Source organism: Rattus norvegicus, chromosome 9 (genome assembly GCF_036323735.1).
Source record: "Rattus norvegicus strain BN/NHsdMcwi chromosome 9, GRCr8, whole genome shotgun sequence".
NCBI lineage: Eukaryota > Metazoa > Chordata > Mammalia > Rodentia > Muridae > Rattus > Rattus norvegicus.
Window position 1 is genome coordinate 73985361 of NC_086027.1, and position 21932 is coordinate 74007292.

A 21932-nucleotide genomic window follows, 5' to 3' on the forward strand; every position below is an offset into this window, starting at 1 on the left:
AGTATTAGACAGACTTTAAAGACTGACAGAGTCTGATGTCAATTTTTAAAAGCAGTCTGGGGCTTAGTTGTGAATGCTTGTCTACCATGCAAAGGCCCTGGATTCACTCCCAGCATTTGAAATATATTTAAAAAAAAATAATGAAATGAAACAAAAAGATCACCTTGGCTTCTGTGTGAGGAACACACGGGGAGGTGGAAGCACAGTGACCATTTAATTTCTGGGCCTCGGAGTGCACCAGCATAATTATTCCCCCTCCACCCGAAGTTCTTACGCATCTGAATAGCTACTAGGCTGGTCCAGGCTGTTTCTAATAGCATCGGTGTTTGGATGTGAGCTGCATCGTGACAGCATGTATGGCCAGCCTTGGATCAGGACATGTGGCATGACAAGTGTACTCATATATTCTCTATTGTGAAGGCACATGTGACTCCGCTTCGTAAAAAGGAGTCCGCACGGACATGTACTTGCCAGCTAGGCACATACACTCTGCCAATGGAGTGCTTGTTCTATATAACCCTTCCCAAGCCCCGGCATCATCAGAACCAGCATCATCGGAATGGGGGAAGAGACCTAGGCATGACAGTGAGAGAAACTCAGGTCCATAGGTGGCTGCCCGCAGTCACAGACTCAGACTCTCACACTTCCCCTAATGGCGCTCTTGCTTTGATCTTTTATATGGGAACCTACAGTCCTTCAGGAAGGACTTCTGTTCATGGCATGATGGGGGATCATGTACATCAATGGTTGCCTGCATGTATGTCTGTATGAGGGTGTCAGGTCCTTTTAAAGTGGAGTCACAGACAGTTTATGAACTGTCATGTGGGTGCCGAGAAGTCAGCCCAGGTTCTGTGGAAGAGTAGCCAGTGCTCTTAACCACCAAACCATCTCTCCAGTCCCAAAGGTTTATTTATGCATCTGAGTTCTCTGTCTGCATGTTCATCTGCAGACCAGAAGAAGGCATCATATTCTGTTATAGGTGGTGGCGAGCTACCATGTGGTTGCTGGGAATTGAACCCAGGATCGCTAGAAGAGCAATTTGTACTCTTAACCGCTAAGCCATCTTTCCACTCCCTGATCTACTTCTTACTTCAAGGAAGATGCTGATATTAAGTATGTTTGCTATAGATTTTAAAATATACTTTAACAGATTAAGAAATTTCTCTATTGTCTTACTTTGGTGAGCATTACTTTACTATGATAAAAATAAATAACAAAAGTATTCCCTTAACTGTTTACATGTTTTAATTGTTAACTTTGACACAAAGAGCAATTTTAGGTTCAGGTAAAGATAGTGAAAACTATGTAGGAAATTTACACACACATCCCCAGTTTCCCCCTACACACACCACCTCATCACCAAAATTCCGAAGCCGTTCACTTTTTAAAGGATAAAATACATTGCATTTTGTCGAATGCCTTTCTCAGAATGTATATCCTGGGAGGAGGAAATATGCCTACTGTGCACACATAAAGGCCCACATAAAAGTGTCACATAGTGTCACATGCTTGTTACACTAGTGCTAGTGCTGTAGACTTCTGGAGCTCAGGGATCAGTGGAAAATGACAGAACAATATTTCACCACAAAAATGGACAAATGACTTTAATTTGTGATTTTCCAAAGAGGAAATATCTGCTGTTGTTGGTTGATAATTGGAATAAGAATCAAGGTCACGGGAACCAAGGGTGATCCTAGCAAACAGAAGGTAGAGGCAGGGGGATTACACATTTAAAGTCATCTTTTCCTACATAGCAAACAAAACAATGAAGAAACACAACAAAAAATCCACAACAGCACCCCCAAAACAAAATCCACAGTGAGCTACCAATTGATACACTCTTTCTCTGTTTTGAAAGCATCTGTGTAGATAGCATAGACTGTTGGTAGAACGGTCTAATCACTTTGGAGACTAATTGACTTCATACTCTAAGCTCAGCTACCTCCTACACACCCTATCCAGGAACTCTGCTGTAACTAAAACACATAGAGGAAACACTCGGAGGCCTAAGTTCCTTTTCCTCTGAGAGATACCTGACCTTGATAAAGAACAGAATGATAGAAGACCTGACATAAGCCCCTGGCTTACATGTGCCATTGCACACTTAGGCATGCACACATCGCACATATGCATGCATGGACGTGCACATGACACATACACACAGGTAAAATAAAATCAAGGTGTGTGATTGAGGACAACACACAACATCAACCTCAGGCCTCCAAACACAGGTGCACATATGTACACACACACACACACACACACACACACACACACACACGTAGAGTGCTTGTCAAAGAAGTGCAGCAGGAGGCAAAAGGCCCTGTTTTCACTCTCAGCACTGCAAAAGCATAACCCAACCCCACCATTGTGCAAGATTAACTGTCATACACTTAAAGTCACATCTGCTCTGAGAGCAGAAGTGGTGGGGTGAGCATGGTAAGCTCTGCTCACCGCACTCGGTGGACTTGTCTATTTAGCTGTTATACTTTAAACATGTATGGTGTTGGTTGGGACATAATCAATACTGATGCTCCGCTGAGCCTATGTCTAGGTGGACATAGCTAATCTCAAGGGCATGGCCTTGAATCTCTGATTTCTCTGATCCCTTCATCTCCAGCTTTGGTTGAAAATGTAGGTTCCACCGTTCATGACATAGCCACGTTTTTACGTCTGTACAAATTAGTTTGAGGGTAAACCCTTCAGGAAGAGCAGATACTTGAAGGTGAGAGGGTAGAGGCAGCCTGCTACTGGGAGGATCAGCTGCTGGCAGGACAGAGGAGGCTGGTGTCCCAGCAGGGTGGCCCTGGCAGTAATGGCAGTCATATAGCAGGTTCCCCTGGGGCCATCATGTAATTGATGTGCACAGTGCCATTTAATCCCCAGAATAGCCTGGGGTGTGACATCAGGCCTACTTACACATAGGAAACTTGTGATTGGAGAAAAATAACTTAAGGCCTAGGTAGCAGTTGCCTGGCTAGCCTGTCATTTAGTGCCATTACTGATATTATAAGGGAATTCCCTCATATGATTTTGATGTTAGCATGAAACTTTCTCCTGCCAAGTTGATTATGTATTCTGTTACGTTCTGTGCAGTTGGAAACCAGTAGTGGGAGAAGTCGGTAGAGCTCTTTTGAATAATTACCCCCTGTAAAGGCAATTGTGCTAGATTCCTCCCAAGGACCTAGCAACAGCTTACATCATCACCTGCCACCAGGTGTGGAGTTGCATTGGGTGGCATATACGAAGATTGCTTGTTACCCCAGATATCTCTCTGTCTCTTTCTTTCTGTCCCAGGTGTCCCCAGACAGCCTCTCTTTCTGTCCTCCTCAGCCCTCCACCTTTCTCTGCCCTCTGCCCTCATGGCTCTGCCTACCTCTACCCCTTCTCCAGGTCCTCACTCCCCTCCCTTCCCCTGAATAACCCTGGCATGGGCCCACCAGGCATCCCTGCCTGCCTTTGCATTACATTTCTAATAAGCTTGGTCCCAAACCAACCACTCAGCAGCAATTCCTGCACATGTATAGAAGCTTTTATGATGTTTGCTTTTACAAGCTGCCCCTGGGATGGACCCTAACATAAGAGAGACCCCTGCACCAATATAAGAAACTATCTGGAATAAGACCTCCATTCTGAGTTGTGGCCAAGTAAAGTTTAAGTTCCCAAGACTCCCTGAGAACTGACATCCTAGTTGGCAGAAAAAGACATGCACATAGGTAACTGACATCCTGGTGGACAAGTTAAGACATGAATGTTAGACAAGCCCCGTCCCGGTAGATGACTTAAGACAAGAATGTTAGGCAAGACAAGTCTCCTGCCAGAGTTGAATCCCGAAACCGATGGAGCAGGATAAATGGACTTGTTCCTAAATCCCTTATCCCTAAATCATGATTGGTGAAATAACTTGACACGGCTGTTTGTGGATTTTAGGCTTAAAGGCCATGTAGGATCTTAATTCAATGTCGCAACCAGCTCCTGAGTCTGGATTTGTGGCCCTGATCTATCAGTCTTGGGACATTATACTTAATAAACTATCCCTGTCCGACTGAGTTCAGTGTTTGTGTGGTTTGGGAGGAGACTCCTGGACCCCAACAGGAGACATCCAACTTGAAAGGGGTGGATCTGGGTCTGGGCCCTGTCTGCTTTGCCTCTGGAGTCATGATATTTGAGTGTTAGTTAGGATGGATGTGAATGCCAGCTTTTTTCTTTTGATTTTTGAGATATGTTTTCTTCTGTGCAACAGAGCCCTGGCTGTCCTGGGTTCCCTTTGTAGATCGGGCTGGCCTGGAACCCCCAGAGATCCACCCACCTCTGCCTCCTCAGTGCTGGGACTACAGGCTTGCATGTGCCACCATGACAGGCTCAAAGCAGGCTTTTACAATGTGATGCCCTTTGGCAAGACAGAGGAGAGCTGAGGTCTCGGGGTTCTCTGTTTAGTACCCTTATCTCCTTCCACCCACTTTTATTTTCTCTGCCTTTTTCCCCTTTGACCCCCATTTCTTCCATCAAATGAGGCAGAACAATGTTTTTATCAATTGCTTTATAAGTTTAAGGAATATTTAGGCTTTTTCTTCAGTTTAAATCAAGTTGGGTATTTTATATTTATTATCTGGACACGGTTGCAAATATCCTGTAATTATGTAAAGCCTTCAACTGAACTTTTCTGGGTCCAAGTCTTCAACAGGAAAACAAAACAAAACAAAGCAAAACCTGAATTCCTTATTAACAAAAACTGGTTATTTATAACAAGCCTGAGACTGATAGCAAACAGTATATGCCTTGCTGCTCTCCTACCACCAGGGGGCAGAGGAGAGTCTCAGAGAAAGTCTTCGGGCCAAGCACAGTTCCCACAAGTCCTTCCCAGATGCCGGAAATTCGTCCTAATGTGATTTGTATTCCACTTGGTTTTAAACTCTGGCTTAGAAACGATTTCAGTTGTTGCTTCGGAGACATTTTATCCGAAGGAATCAAAGGGCATTCCGATATAAATGGTAATTAAAGAACCTTTGACAACATCTTTCATCTGTAAACCACTCAGACTTACAATTAAAACCACTACTTTTAAAGTGATGTTAAACCCCAAAAGGCTGTTTTAAAATAGTCCTATAGTTTAATGTTTGAAATGTTACATTGCCACTGAGAGATCCTGCTGGATACTCGGTGGCTTGTGGGTGGAGTCAGTCTGCAACTGCATGGGGGTGGTACGAACTCTGGTGGGAGGGTAGGGGCTGCTAGCATTGCTTCCTCAAACCATAATCATTTGGGGGAATTAGTTACCCCAGACAAGTTACGTTTGCATTGCTAATAATATACATATTTGATTAGCTATTTAATGTTTAGATACTTAGAGTCTCTATCAGATGTGATTTTGTCCCTAGGACACATTTGTCAGTCGGGAGGCATTTTGAACTGTCCCACTGTTGGTATGATTCTGAGGATCGCGGCTACATACTACGGAGCAGAGGCTCTTGCAGGACTGAACGAGTGATCCGGAGGACAAGCACGTAAGCAGCCGTGGCTTCCTGTTTTAGCTCCATTATGCAGGCTGCACTTAGCCCGGTTGCTCAGACACACTGACATTTGCAAACTCTGACTGATGCCCCCCCCCCCAAACCAGGAAGTCACAGTACAATCTCCTTCAGAATGAGGCGTGGGGACTGAGACGCAATCGCCCAAACAGTGTGACTGACACATCTCCAAAGCTAGAAGAAGAGAAAATCTAAGGGAAAAATAGCGAGCCTGGCTCAGTTTGGGGCGTGTTTGGTGAAGGAGAGGGGAGACAGGCGGGCAGTGAGAACGCAGCAGCAGCAAACAGGCAGACACTGGGCAGAGTAGTGTGTGGAAGCAGAGCACCACAAAGGCAGGCCTTTCTTCAACTTAAGAACAACAACAACAACAACAACAACAACAAAACAAAACAAAAGCTGCTTGGGAGGGGGGTGGGGATGGAGAGATGGCTCAGTGGTTAAGAGCACTGGCTGCTTTTCCAGGAGACCCGGGGTCAATTCCCAGCACCCACACGGCAGCTCACAGCTTGCAGGCATACATGCAGTCAAAACACCAACGCACATACAAATCGATCAATCAATCAATCAATCGATGGATCAATCAATAAATCACAGAAATCAAATCAGGTCATGTGCCATTCACTTGCCTTTCAAAAAAACAAACAAGCAGAAAACTGCTTAGTCTCTTAAGAGCCACAGTCAAGATAAGTCTTGATACAGAATCTAAGATCTATAGAAAACAAGGCACCTTGCCCAACTTGCTCCCTGCCTAATCTGTGAGAGAGCAAAAGAAGGAGCGATACGCCATGCAGTGGTCAGGGAGCAAGCTCTAGTTCCTCAGGAGCTGAGGGAATGTGGATCTCAGCAAGAGCAAGGTGCTCAGAAATTGGTTTCAAAACCACAAGACTTAGTAAGCACTTGGCTGTGGAAGTGGACGAGGTAGGCACTTGACCATCTCTGACCCATTGCTCATACAGTCTAGTCTGAAGAACAGGGGATAAATAATGGTCCTGTGTCTCTGGCCCTGGCCTCCTCCTGAATCCTTCAAAGCTGCTTCGTGGTTGTGAGCCATTACATACACACTGTGGTCCGTGGGTACAATAGGAAATTAAATAACTGTCCTGTGTCTATGGCCTTGACCCTGCCCTGGCCTCTTTCTGAGTCCTTCCAAACTGTTATGGTTGTGACCCATTGCTTATAGACTGTCGTCTATAGGTAAAAGAAACAGGTTGGGCACTTGTCCTGTGGTTGTGTTCATGGCCCTGGCCCTGCAGTTGACAGCCTTTTAAATCAGACATTGCAAGGGACAGTGAGCAGGTCAGGAGTGAACGTGCTGGTTCAGCTCCCTTTACTCCTGCCCCACTCCACCCCCTGCCACCCACCGGGCCCATAGAAGTTTCCAGTGGTAAAGGGATCACACCCAGTTTTTATATTCTTACTGAGTGTTCAAGCTGTGAAAATGGAACTGCTTGAAAATCATCCAGAATACTTTATTTTCTCAAATACTGAACCTCGTGTAGCCCAGGCTGGCCTGAATTCTCTATGTTGCCAAGGATGACCTTGAACTCCTGATGCTCCTGCCTCCCTCACCTAAGTGCTGGGGTTACACAAAACGCACCAGCATGTGCTACTCTACTTAAAAGGGGGCATTTTATAAGCATGTGTGACGCAATTAGGATGTGGTTGCTTCTGGTTTTTACCTTTATTAAAACTACAATTGTTTATTCAGGGGTGGGGTGAGCAGTTGTGTGTGCACAGGTATCCGTGTGGTCAGAGGGCAGCTTCCAGGAGTGGTTTTCTCCTTCCATTACATAGGTTTGAGGAATCGAATCAGAGAGTGGGGATTGACCACAGGAGTCTTTGCTTGCCAAGCAATCTCAGTATCTCAGTTTTGACTTCTTGACATAAAATTGTTATTTATCTGACAGCCTAAATGTATATGCTGAATAACCTCATTCTGGGGCTATGGACTGTGCTCAGTGGTAGAATGGATGCTTAGCACGTGCAGGACTCTGAGCAGTGTCCCCAGCAGCACACACACACACCACGCACAGATACATACACATAAAGAGGCGTGCATATGTATCTGTGTTTATAGCTTGGAATATATGTCAGTGGTAGAGCACTTGCTTAGCATATACCGTAAACAGGCCCATATACATCCCTGGTACCAACAGTCCCGTGTCATGCTTACCTTGGTAGAATCAGGACTGGCAGAAGAATTGGCCCCATAAATTTTAAGGACTTCTTCGATTGGAATACTGTTCTGTGAAATAAAAACAATGTGTCGCTACACCGTGCCTTTTCTTTATTATAAAACAAAGTTACGGCAGCTCTAGTGGATCAAGTATGGTGTGAGGTAACACAGCAACTAGATAATAATTTCTAAATTAATGAGTGACAAGTTTTCCAGACACTACTGCCTCTACTCCTTTTATTCCCTCCCCTCTCATCTCCCATAAATATTTTTCGCGATATGGTATGGCAGTCGAATTTTTCATTACACATTTAAAATAATACATTTTACGGTGAGGAAATCCAAGGCATTTAGAAGCAATATTAAAACCATGTAAGTATGCACTAGAACCAAACGATCTTAGAAGACACAAAGTGTGTACACATGCAGTGCTCTCTCCCTCACCATCAAGACTCCGGCGTAGGAGGATAAGATCAGTGCTTCTCGCTCTTTTCGGTTCGGATACACGGGTCTGTCATGAAGTGGAGCTCTCCTAAGAGGAAATAGGGAGGGAGACGAGTTGGGGGGGCATGTGTTGGAGGTGGTGTGTGTGAGTGTACGCACATGCGTGTGGAGATCAGAGGTCAACCTTGGATGACATCCTCTGGAGCCACCCACCTTGGAATTTCTGAGTAAGGGACTCACTGGGACCTGGGATTCATTCACTAGGCTAGGCTGGCCAGACAGCAAGCACCACGTCTGTGCCTCTTCAGTGCCGTGATTATAAATTTGTGCCACCTCACCCAATATTTTATGTAGGTGTGGGGATCAAAGTCAGGTGTCCTTGCTTGTACAGTAAGCGCTGACTGTTCTCTCCATTTTATGGCTCCTTTTCTTGTTCCTTTTGACATAAGCTAAGGTGTGACGCTAATCCATAAGTAATCAACAATGGCTGTGTGTCATCCACTTTTTAAATAGGATTAATATGATTGACTTTCTGTTGATGAACATGTACTTTGAATTTTTTGTGTGTTTGTTTGTTCATTTGTTTGTTTGAAATAGGATCTCTCTGTGTAGCCCTGGATCTCCTAGAACTTACTCTGTAGACTAGGCTGGCCTGGAATTCAGAGATCTAACTGCTTCTGCCTCCCAAGCGCTGGGATTAAAGGTGTGCACCACCACCAACCAGTCTTACTTTGAATTTCTAATTTTCTAACCAAGCAATGTATTTTTCTTCTTTGTGGGTTTTCACTAAAACTTATAAATATCGATGGCTCCTGTAGTAAGTGGTTATGGCTTTGCTAGAAGGTATTCACCTGCTTCTCCTCATTGTCTGCTTAGGGGGACCTGTTTCACCTCACTGTAAGCTTGCATACCTGTAGGGAATCTGAAAATATTCCTAGACTCTGAGAACTGGTCTTGCCGGAGTGTCCCATGGCCAGACAAATCAGGAAACAGACACTAAGACATGCTCTGTTTGCTTGTTGTTTGTTTAAATCCATCTGGTTTGGACTGAACCTTGTTAATAATGATAATGTCCACCCAGAAGAAAGATACTGGAGGTAGAACCTGGTAGCAGCCAGTGATGTTCAAAAAAAAATCACATTAATTGGTGTGTGTGTGTGTGTGTGTGTGTGTGTGTCTGTGTGTGTGTGTATGTGTGTGTATGTGTGTGTCTCTGTGTGTGTGTGTCTGTGTGTGTGTGTCTGTGTGTGTTTGTGTGTGTGTGTCTGTGTGTATGTGTCTCTGTGTGTGTGTTTGTGTGTGTGTGTCTGTGTGTATGTGTCTCTGTGTGTGTGTTTGTGTGTGTGTCTGTGTATGTGTCTCTGTGTGTGTGTTTGTGTGTGTGTCTGTGTGTATGTGTCTGTGTGTGTCTGTGTGTGTCTGTGTGTGTCTCTGTGTGTGTGTCTGTGTGTGTGTCTGTATGTGTGTGTCTGTGTGTGTGTCTGTGTGTGTATGTGTGTGTGTCTGTGTGTGTGTGTGTCTGTGTGTGTCTCTCTGTGTGTGTCTGTGTGTGTCTGTGTGTGTGTCTCTGTGTGTGTGTCTGTGTGTGTGTCTCTGTGTGTGTGTCTGTGTGTGTCTCTGTGTGTGTGTGTGTCTGTATGTGTGTGTGTGTCTGTGTGTGTGTCTGTGTGTGTCTCTGTGTGTGTGTCTGTGTGTGTCTGTGTGTGTGTCTGTGTGTGTATGTATGTGTGTGTGTGTCTGTGTGTGTGTGTGTGTGTGTGTGTCTGTGAGTCTGTGTGTCTCTGTGTCTGTGTGTGTAGGAGGGCCAGCGCTTGCTTCACTGAGGAGCTCCTGTGAAGCTTAGAAGACATTTGAGGGAGCTCGCTCTGCTCTCTCCTCCCACCATGTGAGCCCAGTGGGCTGAACTCAGATAGATAGTCAGGCTGGTTAGTCAGGCTCGTTAGTCAGGCTCGCTAGCAAGTCATTTGCCCACTGAGACATCTCACCCACCTGAGCTTTGAATTCCTGTGCCCAACAGTCCATGTCACAAACTTTTCAGATCTAGAGGCAATCAATCCTCCCTCCCTCACTTCCTCTCTCCCTACTCTCTCGCCCCACTCCACCCCTTGTTCTTGTTCCTTCCTTAAGATTGTTCAAACTGGATTTCCTGCTTATTGCTGTCAGTTCCTCACTTGGAGCTTGAGGCGGGAGGAATAGAAACAATGTCTGGACTTTGGACTGAGCTATTTGACCGTGCCTCTCCGTTCCCTGTCCCGACTGCTTGAGTGAATCGACTGCATCACTACACTTGAAGGAAAACGCTGACAATCTTGGGAAGGAAATGATCCCAGAGCCTCAAGCGCTGACATGCTCCAGAAACTGTGAAATAGTCCTTGGGAAGTAACGTCAGTCTTTACCTATAGAACTAACCACTGTGTAGCTTGTATACAATACAGTGAAGGTGTGCTTCTTCGGAGAAGCATCTTTTTAAAGACCTTGACGGAAACCAGTGATTACAAATATGAAATATGTGAACGTCCCCATGAGGTCCCAAGCTGCAGCTGTGGTGTATCTTCAGGCTTCTGGCTGGAGCAGGAAGCTAGCTCTGTGCTTCTACCTCACAGTGCCTCATAGGAAGATGTCAGATAGGGTTGCAACTTGCTCCATCAGTTAGAGTAGTGTTTTAAAAGGAAAAAAACCATGAGGACAGAGGAGATGGCTCAGGAGTAAAGTGTGTAAACCTGAGAGCCTGAGTGTGGTGCCTTCCCCCATCATCCACACAAAAAGCTGGGCACAGTGGCACAGCCTGCATTCCTAGGGCAGGGGAGACGGAGGGAGACAGTAGGCTACCCGGCACTTGCTAACCCAGATAGGCTTGCTAGCAGTGAATTCCAGATTCAGTGGGAGAGAGACCTTATCTCACAACTAAGATGAAGAGTGACAGAGAAAGACATTGACCTCTGACCTCTGCATATACTCACACCTGTACACAGGAATGACATGGACATATATGTTTCCCCACTCACACTAAATAGACAGACAACAACAACAACAACAACAACAACAACAAAAAACAGCAAACATATTTCAACTTACACTTTCTCCCACTGGAGCCAAGTTAAGTTTTCTGAGTGATCTAGCCATTGACTAGCAACACTGATGGCCAAGTCATAGTGGGCCTGGAAGCACGAAGTAGAAAGCAGAGGTAGGATGAGACCTTGGCAAAGCAACAACTTCCTGAACAATGGTACTGCTAAGCCCGTCCTCTGCTAAGTTTCAACTGTGTGTGTGTGTGTGTGTGTGTGTGTGTGTGTGTGTGTGTGTGTGTGTAGAAAGGGGGGAATCCCTAGTTATAGCCTGATAGTCAGCTAGGGATGTTTCAGAATTAAGCTTATCTCCCACTAAACAATTACTTGCTGTGTGTAGTACAGAATAGAAAGAACCCTCAACAGGGAATTGGGGAATGAGATCTCCCCCTGAGGATTACCAGTATATTCTTGGGTGAGTCACTGATGAACATTGGGACTCCATTTTCTTAAGTTTTAAAAAGGCAAAAGGAGAAGGTGGGGAAAGAAAGCTACAGAGAACAGTTTCTAATCCGGTTTATTGTTAGAGGACAAAGCAGGAGCAATGGACCAGACAGAGGTGACTGACAGGCAGAGAGCCTCACCCCTGGTACAGAACTGAGAGTCAGTTTGCATGTTGATTCTTATTACAGTGATGGCCTTCGCCCTGGTAGTTTGTAAGTTTTTACTTAGTAAGTATGTTTACCACTTACTAGTGACATTTTCTTTCTAGCCCACATCCAGGGAGGCAAAGACAGATCTGGGTTTGTTTAAGGTTCTAAGAATTCCTTAGTCATGAAATAATATTCTCCAGGGAAGTAAAATGTCAACCTAAATAATAAATAAGGGGTTTGCAGCCTGGTCATTCTGTCGAAACCTCATCTGGAGTTTGATGCTGGGTCAGTTACACTGGTCATGCTCATTAGAAATACAAACCCGACCTCGACCTCCAGAATAAAAATGGCGCTGTAACAATACCTCATTAAAGTTTGAGAAGCACAGTTCTGATCTGTTTGATGCCTCTGTGTGATGTGTGGCTTAGCTACAAACTCTGGCTTTACTCAGAAGGGAACTAAGAAGAGACACAACTCTCTTAGCATGAGGATAGCACATGGGCAGGAGGTAAACTGAGTTAACTGATTTCCTTTGGATCAAATCTTTTTGTGGTGTCTTCTCCAATTTCTGTGTAGCTCAAGAGCAGAGCTTCACATGAGCCGGGGCTCAGTCTGAAAACCACCATGAGCTCTAGGATCCTGTATCACCTTGCCTTCCCCACTAACGCCAAGGATGGTGAGCACTTATAGTTAGAACCACACTATTGCTACTTTTGTCAAGGTCTTAACATTGGGAACTAACATTTTATCTCAGTCGTTTACGTTAAAAATCTTTTCTTGACTATGTTTATTTTCTTTCTGCTTCCGATTTAGTGGGTAAAGATGCTCGTAGAGACAACCTTAGGATGAGGAAAACATTAGGAAGAAGACAGGGTGCTCGAGTGTGTGTGTGTGTGTGTGTGTGTGTGTGTGTGTGTGTGTGTGCGCGCACGCGCGCATGTGTGTGCGCGTTACATATGCATTTGATACCTGTCCTCTCCCCTTACCACACACAGAATGCAATGGGAGTTGCGCATGACTTAGTTTACCATATCATCTAGAAAGGTGAGTTGACCTCTTCCTTTTGGATCAAATTCATTTTCCCGAAGTCTGATTCCAATATACTCTCCCCTTAAAAGCAAGAGAGCAGCATTGAACTATTGGGAACAACATAGGGTTCCATCCTCAGAAAGAGGCTTTCTTCCCGATGCCCCTGAAACCCCCCAAGACAAAAATGCAATAGATGGCCTAGTAGCTATTAATATTCAATTTTGGCTTTCATAGTGATTTCCAAGGGTTTCAGGTTTAAAATATCTAATCACAATGAGCTTAATCACATTCACCTTAAAATTAAATGTATTGTTAGAATAATTTACAGTAAAGAAGGAAGGATTCAAAATGCCAGCATGCAGAAAAGATTTTTTGCAAGAGGAGGGCTAAGATCCATTGCATAAAATGAAGATTTCCTGCCAGGCATGGCAGTGCACACCTTTAACCCAGATACTCAGCAGACAGAAGCAGACATAGCTCCTGTGGATATCTGTACTCTTAGGAGAGGCCATGATAATAAAGCGTACATTTTTTGGTAAAATTTCCCATGGAACACATTGGCACTGGACATTCTGCTGGAAGTTAGCATGTGCAGCAAGAAAATATTTATTTAGTTATTCACTTATTTATTTACTTACTTATTATCTATTCATTTATTTATTTGAGATAGGGTCTTTATGAGTCATGGCTATCCCAGGATTCTGTAGACCTAGACCTAGCCAGCCTCAATTCATAGAACTCCACATGCCTTTGTCTCCCAACTACTGGGATTAAAGACATTACCACCATACTCGTCAGCGTTGTCATTCTTATTGTTTTTTGCTGCTGTCTTTTAAACTATTGGGTTCTTTTTCTTTTTTTTTCTTTTTTTTTTTTTGTGGTTGTTGTTGCTGTTGCTGTTATCTTAGCGTTCAAACACATACATGTAAACACGAGTGAATTCCATACATGTTATTCCAGAATTCCTTAAAGTTCTAGTAAAGACACTACCTTCACAGGCAGACAAAGGACATTTGATGGTATCTATAATAAGATCTTTGGTGAGGAACATATTAATGTAGTGCCAACAATGTATACGAAAGAAAATATGACTTCTTGTTGTACGGTCTGTGATTATTTTTTTCGCCAACATTTGCAAAGTACCGGGTGGAAGAAAAACTGGATGGGATGGGGAAAATTTATGGGAAACGTAATCTTTTCTTTATTATTCAAAAAAGTCGGAAGTCAAAAAAAAATGGAGACGGATCGTTTGATTGCTAAGCTCTGCACTGAAAGCAGCAGATGCTGGGCCCCAAGGCACATTAAGGGATCTATATCTTTGCCAGTAAGTGCTGCCCACTTCAGAGGTGCATCCTGTCCTCCTAGGCTCTAAGGGATGCCTTGCACATGCGTGCTCCTGCAGGAGCATCTTCTGAAGAGATTCTTCATCCTGCCCTGTACCGCATGTGCCTGCGCGGCAGGAGACAGAGACTAAAGCATTTGCTGGCTTTCTCCCGCACAGGCAGAACAGGGAGATCCCTCCTTAGCTTTTTGTCCACCTGCCAATCTACAGACCATCCGGGAGAGCATTCCAAATGCAAGGGCCAGAAACGGAAAGTTATTCTCGGCAATACTCACAGCAGCCGTTTCACCTCCTGCTTCACAAGCCTCCTTTCCATGCCGGAAGGCTGTGGCTAAGCAGGTATCTGCAGCTCGATAGCTGTCCAGCTGATGGCCTTTAGGAAGAGCAATTTCTGCAAGCCTAGAAACTACAGCAGCAAATCAGAGGGGATACGAATTAGGGATGCTGTTGTTACAAATACCAGTCATGGAGTTTAAGGCTGTGGAAGGGATCCAAGACCATCCAGAATTCAGGCCTCTTACCCGGCAAGTTTCAAGCAGAAAGTGACCTGGAGGCTAGCCCTGATCTTTGTGCTCATCTGAGAGAGATTATCCCTTTCAAGTTTTAATTAAAAAAAAATAGATTTATTAAATACCTCATTTTTTTGTGTTTGCATATGAGTGCAGGTGTGAATGTGCCACAGCACAAGTGTGGCTGTCAAAGGACAAATGTCAGGAGATGGTTCTCTCACCACACCATGTGGGACCCAGGGATGGAGCACAGGTAGGTCCTGAGGTCTGACTTTAAGTATTTTGACCTGCTGAGCTGTCTCACTCACCCCCTTTCAAGTTTTTCTCACACTCAGTGTGTGTGCATCCTCACAGTACTCTACCTTGAAAAACATATGGTTCCTGGAGCAGTTGACAAGGCTCCTGGGCAGAACCACCCTAACACACCGACTTCTGATCTGAACACCGAATTATCCTGTGTGGGAGTGACTCAGTGACTCCCAGTGAGTTCACGACAGAGTAACGGCTCATGATGGAACTGTCTGTGACTCCCTGTAGCTGGGAGGTCATTTACAGTCCACACAATAGTGGCAAATGTGTCTAGTGCCCACCTTGACTTTGAACAGGAAATCGAAGATGAGGTTATGGGATCAAAGGAGCTATGGAATGGACACACACCAATCGTTACTAATAAAAGGAGGAACTCAGCAACAAATATGACCACAAACAAAATCTATCAGCATCGCCTGTATCATTTTAAAAAAATTTGGAGCATTTTGTGATGGCTAGCTTGTTGAATCGTCATGGCTGAATTACTATTATTTTAGATATTTGGGAAAGTGCTATTCCGATGTTTTTATAAAATTGTTTTCTGGATGAGAAAAAACATTTAAATGAGTTAAACATTTATACATTAAACTTTAAACTATACTTTAAAATAAGTATAATTTAAACTATACTTTAAAATAAGTATATTTCCCTCCATAATCTGAGCAGCCCTACCTAACTTGTGGAAAGCCTTGAATGAACAAGAGTTGACCTTTCCTAACAAGAAGAAAGTCTACCAGCAGACAGCCTAGACTCTAACTGCCACTCTTGCTGGGGTCTCCAGGCTGTGCATCTCCTCCATCAAATTCAGAATGACCAAGGGAACCTCTCTCTACACGCATGAGAGCCAGATTCTTTTAAATCACTCATAGTCTCTGTCTCTGTTTCTGTCTCTGTCTCTGTCTCATTCCTACTTGTGGTAGTTTAGTAGCTCTTAGTACAGACTACATCTGTATACACACACACACACACATACACACACATATACACACACACCACACACACAGATACACATAAACATCACACACACACACACATATACACACACACCACACACACAGATACACATAAACATCACACACACACACACACACACACACACACACACACACACACACACACACTGCTGGTTTTGCTTCCTTGGAGAAGACTGACTATAGATGCAACGGAAATGTTGACAGACTACTTAAATTGTGCATGTGCTTTAAAACTCTTACTCTGAAGATAAATGGAAAGTTAGCTTGGCAGACAGCTGGAGCTCACAATCACGAAGGTTCACCTGAGTTGGTCTCTAACAATAGGGGGAGAGCACGCAGGCCGACACTGACTTGAGTGAGTTCCTCGCCAGGGTGACTGCTTAGACTCCTTCTTCCTGCTGCAGCCTCTGCTTCAGCCTGTGAGGCCTGGGGTGTGCAGAGGTGGAGAAGTACTGCATAGGTGGATTAATTCCAAAGGCACTGTCATTTCTCTGATCAGGAGAGGCAGGAGAGCTTACTTGCTGTGAGTCAGAAAGGAGGTCTCATGGTCTGAAGGAAAAAAAGCCCTGACCTAGGGAAGACAGGAACTGGGATGCAGCATCCCCTCTACAACTGATTGTGTGACCATGGTCAAGCTGCTTGGCTCTCGGTCTCTGGTATCACCAAAGAAATATACATCTATGTGTATGGATGCATGTATGTATGTATGCAGGCATGTATGTATGTATGTATAGTTAACTTCACTACATTCTATCACTCCATGATGACTGGAATATGTTAAAATTCTTTTAATTCAGTAATTTATAAAAGCACATGTTCATAAGATTTTGTCCTATTCCAGTTCCTGACTAGAAAGCAGGCTTGATTTCTTGACAGGAAGTGGGCTCAATATCTTGGTACGAAGCAATATCATTAGCTTTGAAGCCTAACAAGCAAAAAGTCTTAGCATTTACTTTAATTTTAGTCTTACAATTCTGGGCAGGCCCTTTATCTTTCAAACTTATGAATTATAAGCCTGTACCAACTTTCTCTTAGCACCCCTATCCCAGTGTGGTATAATTTCCAAAGATATATCATATTTATAATATTTTAGATAATAAAAATATGAATGCCTACAACCTCTAGATCACTAGACTGGAGGTCAGAAGACCTTGAAAGGCTACTGATTAGCTGTGTCACCTTATGCAAATAAACTTTCCAGAATTTTTTTGGGAAGGGGGTGCATTTCTTCCTCTGTAAAACAAGCATGGACTGCTTGGCGAGGTCTGGCTAACTCAAGAACTCGTTTACAGCAATTTGTCAGCTTTGCCTGGTTGAGAGAGAGCCATTTGCATAGACCATTCATTCAGTTAGAGATGATTTTTGCCTGACAGAGTTCCTGTCCTGGAACTAGCACTGTAGACCTTGAACTCAGGCTGGCCTTGAACTCACAGAGATGCGCCTGCCTCTATCTCTCAAGTACTGGGACAAAAGTCGTTCTCCATCACAGCCCAGCCACCCAGTCATTCTTCTTTTGTGCATAAAGCTATAAAGGGATCAAGGCCACTAGCTGGAAACACACTCAAAAGAGGTACAGGAAAGTGGTCAGCTGCCTCAGCCTCTAGGTTTTTCATAGCCCCGCCTCTCCAAAGTCACAGTCCCCATAGTTTAAGGAATCCTGGGAACTATGGGATATCTGCATATTCCAAGCAGATAGCCTCTCCACAATCTTATCATGGTGATACAGACCTCTGCTATGTAGTATCAGGTGCAGGCCCTTAACAAACCCCGACCCCGATGTCTCACCAGCTGGCGACTGAACGCAGCGCTTCCGTCCTCTCCAGTACCTGCAGGCAGGTTTGAGGTTTGGATGGCTTGAGCTGATGCGTAAAGTCATCCTGAACACAGATGCTTTTGCCTGGTTGCTAGGAAACACTGACTAGATGAAAATAGTTTTATAAGCATCCCCGTATCTCCTCCCGGGTGCAGACGAAGGGGACATGTGTGTATTTGAGACAGAATTGTGGTCCTAACCTTTGGTTCACATATCTTTTCACCTGAGTAGTAATAGGTGTGCCAGCTAAATGATTAAACAGAAAACCAAGATGAGAAGGGGAAGCCACTTCCCCAGGTTTTCTTTTTCTCTCTCCCTCTTTCCTTTCTTCTTTTCCAAACTAGCATTTGGCTACAGATGGAGGAATCCAGGAGTCAGCCAGGATTGCTGAGTTAAGCCCCTGGAGCTCTGGCTCCCTCACACTCAAGCAGTCTTTAGGGATGATTCAACTTCATGGCATGAAAAACCGTGGAAACCACCTCCTCTGGTCAAAGCCCCATGTCCTACTTAGTTTTTGAACAACTAAACACCGACTAGAATCATCTGGCAGGACGGAACCTTAGTTGATTGGTTGCTTTCACCAGACGGTCTTCATGCGGGTGTGTGAGAGCATTTTCTTCGTTAATGATTGGCGTGGGCTGTGGCTATAATGCTCATGGGTAGAGCGCCACTGTGAGTGCTGCCACCCCTAGCCAAGTGGTCCTGCATTGTATAAGAAAGCAGGCAGAGCAAGCCATGAGGTGGAAACTGATAAGCAACATCCCTCCATGGTTTCTACGTTAGTTCCTGCCTCCAAGTTCTAGCCTCAAGCTCCTTCCCTGGTATCTCTCCATTAATGGACTCTAATCTGTAAGATGTAACGAACCCTTTCTTCCCCAGCTCAGTGGACAGTGTTTTATCTCAGCAACAGAAAACCAAACTAGGACACATTAGTACCTCTCTCCTGATGCCTGTTCCCTGCCCGCACACTCTCATCCATAACCCATGTTCCCTTGCTTAGCTTGCGGAGGACATCTCTTTACTTTTATGACAACATCTCCATGTCTGACCATGGGCTGCATGTGCCTTCTCCAGGCCACTGGACACACACTAAGTTGGATATACTGCCCCTAGGCTGAGGACATGTTACCAATTCCCCTTTCTTTGTGTTTACATTACTGAGAGTGGAACCCAGGGCCTGTGTGTTCTAGGCAAACACTCTGCCCATGAGCACGGTAGCCACAACCTATAAACACTTATATTCATCATCACCCACCCCCTTGACTGTATTAGTGAGAAAAATATCTTTCCTCATGCATAGTAAGGTTCATGGCTGAGAACTTCCTAAATTGAGACATAACAATAAGAGAAAGGTATTAATTTAGCTAATATGTTTTAGATGACATGAGAGGCTTCATAATGAAATGAAGACCCAAAGATACAGGTAAGCTTCAGTGTTTTCATGAAGAGTTTTGGAAGAGTGGATAGTCATTGTGAAATATGATGGACAGAGATTCTGTGATCTTGCGGTATGCACAGGCCGCTGAGGCGCTTCTCTGCTCCTGTGTCATTGACTCTTCTCCAGATAAGAGGTTCCTCTCACCTGAGAAGTCAGGCTATGCTTCACTGGAGAACCGTCTGCTATTGCTTGCTTTGGGGAGAAGGTAACAGTGACCTTCCTGTTGCTGTTACGTTCTCTAATTCCAAAGTGGCTGGGCCCAGCATTGTGGGGTGTGCTAGGCTCAGAGCAGCTCAGGATTGGTGTAGAACAGATGGTCTCTCCTGTCACAGTTGGTTATGATTCTAGCCTTTGTATTTGGTGTGCGTGGTAGTGGGGCACTGTACACACCCATGGCATATAACAAGCCATCATACGGGGATGGAGTATTTTTTGCATAAAAGTATAGAGTTTACAAACTTCTCCATGGACAAAAGAAACCAGACGTTCTAGAGTCTGTTTACCTTAGGAATTAGACATGTCTGGGCACATCAGGACAAGTCTGGAGGATTAGAGACTGTGGGAGCATCTCGGTTGTATTTGCATCAGTGGATCTGAACTTTGGCTGTATGTTCCACCTGAGGAATTTTTAAAACTTGAAGAAACATTAGCTTTGAATCCCTGAGAGTGAGGCCAAGGTATTATATTCCTTAAATTCTTCCAAGGGCTCTGATATACAAAGAAGGTTGGTAATAAAGGGTGCGTGTGGAAGACTGGGGGACATCCTGGCAGGGGGGTACTCCATCATTACACAGCTACCCTAAGCTTTAGCTAGAGAAAGCTTCTCTTCATTTCATTAAAAAAAGATGAATGGAGATGGGAAACAGCCTGTCACTGAAACATCTTAGAGGTGACCAATTTTGGTTAAAAATTAAAATATAATTACATCATTTTTCCTTTCCAAACTTTGTACGTGTATCCCTTACACATTCTTCGGCCTCTTTGTCTTTGTTTTAAACACATGTGCGTACATGTGTGTGCGTGCACGCACACACACACACACAGACACTTTTACACACTCATACTCATTTTAGCATTACGTACGTATATAATTTCAGGGCTGACCACTTGGTATTGGATAGCCAATTACCCAGACAGAGAGCTCCTCCCTAGGGAAGACTAACGTCCCCGTGAGATTTCCCCCTTCCATGTTACCATGCCTATTGATGTTGGCCTGGTTTATGTCTTGTTTTGGCAACCTTATTATTGAGGTATCACAGTGGCAGAAGCTACTCTGCCATTTCTAGGAGACACAATCCCACAGCAACTTTCCTGCTTCTCTGGCTCTTATAATCTTTCTGCCCCACTTAACATGGTGTTCCCTGAGTCTTAATGTCCAGGAATTGGGTTGTAGATAAATCCACTAGGTCTGGGCTCTCTACGACAATTCTTCTTTGTGTTTTCAGCATTTTCGTTTTCCTTGAATGGAACCATCTATTGCAAAGAGAAGGGTGTGTGTATGAGGGGAGCTATACGTATCTGTGAGTATAAGGATAAGTATTTACCATTATGTGGGTAGCATTTAGTGTGGTAGAAGGTTCACTTCTCAGGTCCATGACCTCCCAGGCAGTTGGAAGTTTAGAGTTCTAGTATTAGGCATGATTTCCCTCCTGTTTAGTGGTCCTTAGTCCAATCACACAGCTGTTGATTACTGTGCAGGCAAGAGTGTCACTATTGCTTCCTTGGGGATTTGAGGATCTTGTGAAGCTGGCCATTGTTAGGGATCACAGGCACCCCTGCTAGGCAGGATTACTGGTTGCCTCCCTCAGGAGCTTACATAGCACCTTCTGGTACACTGAAAGCCAGTCCTCAGGGAGGAGACTTTCAGGCCAGATCCAGCTGGGATCCTGAGTCCTGTGCCTGAAGTGAATGGTGTCTTCAGCAACAGGGACTTACTTTCACCCTCTGGGAGACAACCAAGGGCAACAGCAGTAGCCTACCTGTATTGTTTTAGGAGTCTCGGGGATAACCATGACCAGCGATTTGAAAGAGGGTATCTCGCCCTGGGTTCGGTCCCCAGCTCCGAAAAAAAGAACAAAAAAAAAAAAATTGAAAGAGGGTATCTCACGCCTGGTCCTGGAGGTTTTATTAGGTAGTCTATGGTTCTTGGGGGAGCATTGCCAATCCAAGTGTGATAACTTCATTTAAACTATATCTGTACACACACACACACACACACACACACACACACACACACACACACACAAACGTAACATATGTAATTTTGGTAAATAAAAAAATTACAGTTCCTCAGATCTGCTTTTTCAGACATCCTTTGTGTTATTTTTGTTTCTTCCCTTTCCTTCTGCATCAACCTCCCCTCCCTCTGATTAAAGCCACTCCTGATTTTTCTCATTTCCCCTTCTATACCAAGCTCTTAAAAGTAGGATTCTTATTTTGTTTTTTTTTTTGTTTGTTTTTTTTTAAGTGAAAGACTTTGGGTTACAGAGATGTCTCAGTTAGGAAGGTGCTTACTGTGCAAGCATCTGGACCTGAGCTCGTTCTCCAGCATCCACATTAATACCTAAGTGTGCACGTTTAATTCCCACACTGGGAAGGCCCAGACAAGGGGACCCCTGTGTGAGGCAGGCCTGGCAGGCTGTCTAGCCAAATCAGTGAGCTCTGGGTCCAGCAAAAGATTCTACCTTAAAAAAACAAGGTGGAAGGACAGGG

At 44.4% G+C, this 21932-nt stretch overlaps 1 protein-coding gene across 5 annotated transcripts in view; it reads right to left on the bottom strand.

The window, feature by feature from the left end:
• Window positions 1–21254, bottom strand: part of Cryga (crystallin, gamma A) — a 30701-nt gene extending 9447 nt beyond the window's left edge. Inside the window, exons 1-5 of one of the 5 annotated variants that reach the window (XR_010054633.1) lie at window positions 14453–15611; window positions 12835–12916; window positions 11224–11306; window positions 8149–8236; window positions 7702–7773 (exon numbers count right to left, since the gene is read on the bottom strand). Coding sequence is in view for 4 of the 5 variants with exons in the window: in XM_063267733.1 (XP_063123803.1) it covers window positions 7702–7773; window positions 8149–8236; window positions 11224–11306; window positions 12835–12916; window positions 14453–14493 (366 nt within the window). In the remaining variant the exon portion in view is untranslated. Of the gene's footprint in view, window positions 1–7701; window positions 7774–8148; window positions 8237–11223; window positions 11307–12834; window positions 12917–14452 lie in introns of all 5 variants that reach the window. The other 4 variants (XM_063267733.1, XM_063267738.1, XM_063267735.1 and 1 more) reach the window with 4 other exon arrangements.
• Between the last annotated feature and the right edge of the window lie 678 nt (window positions 21255–21932).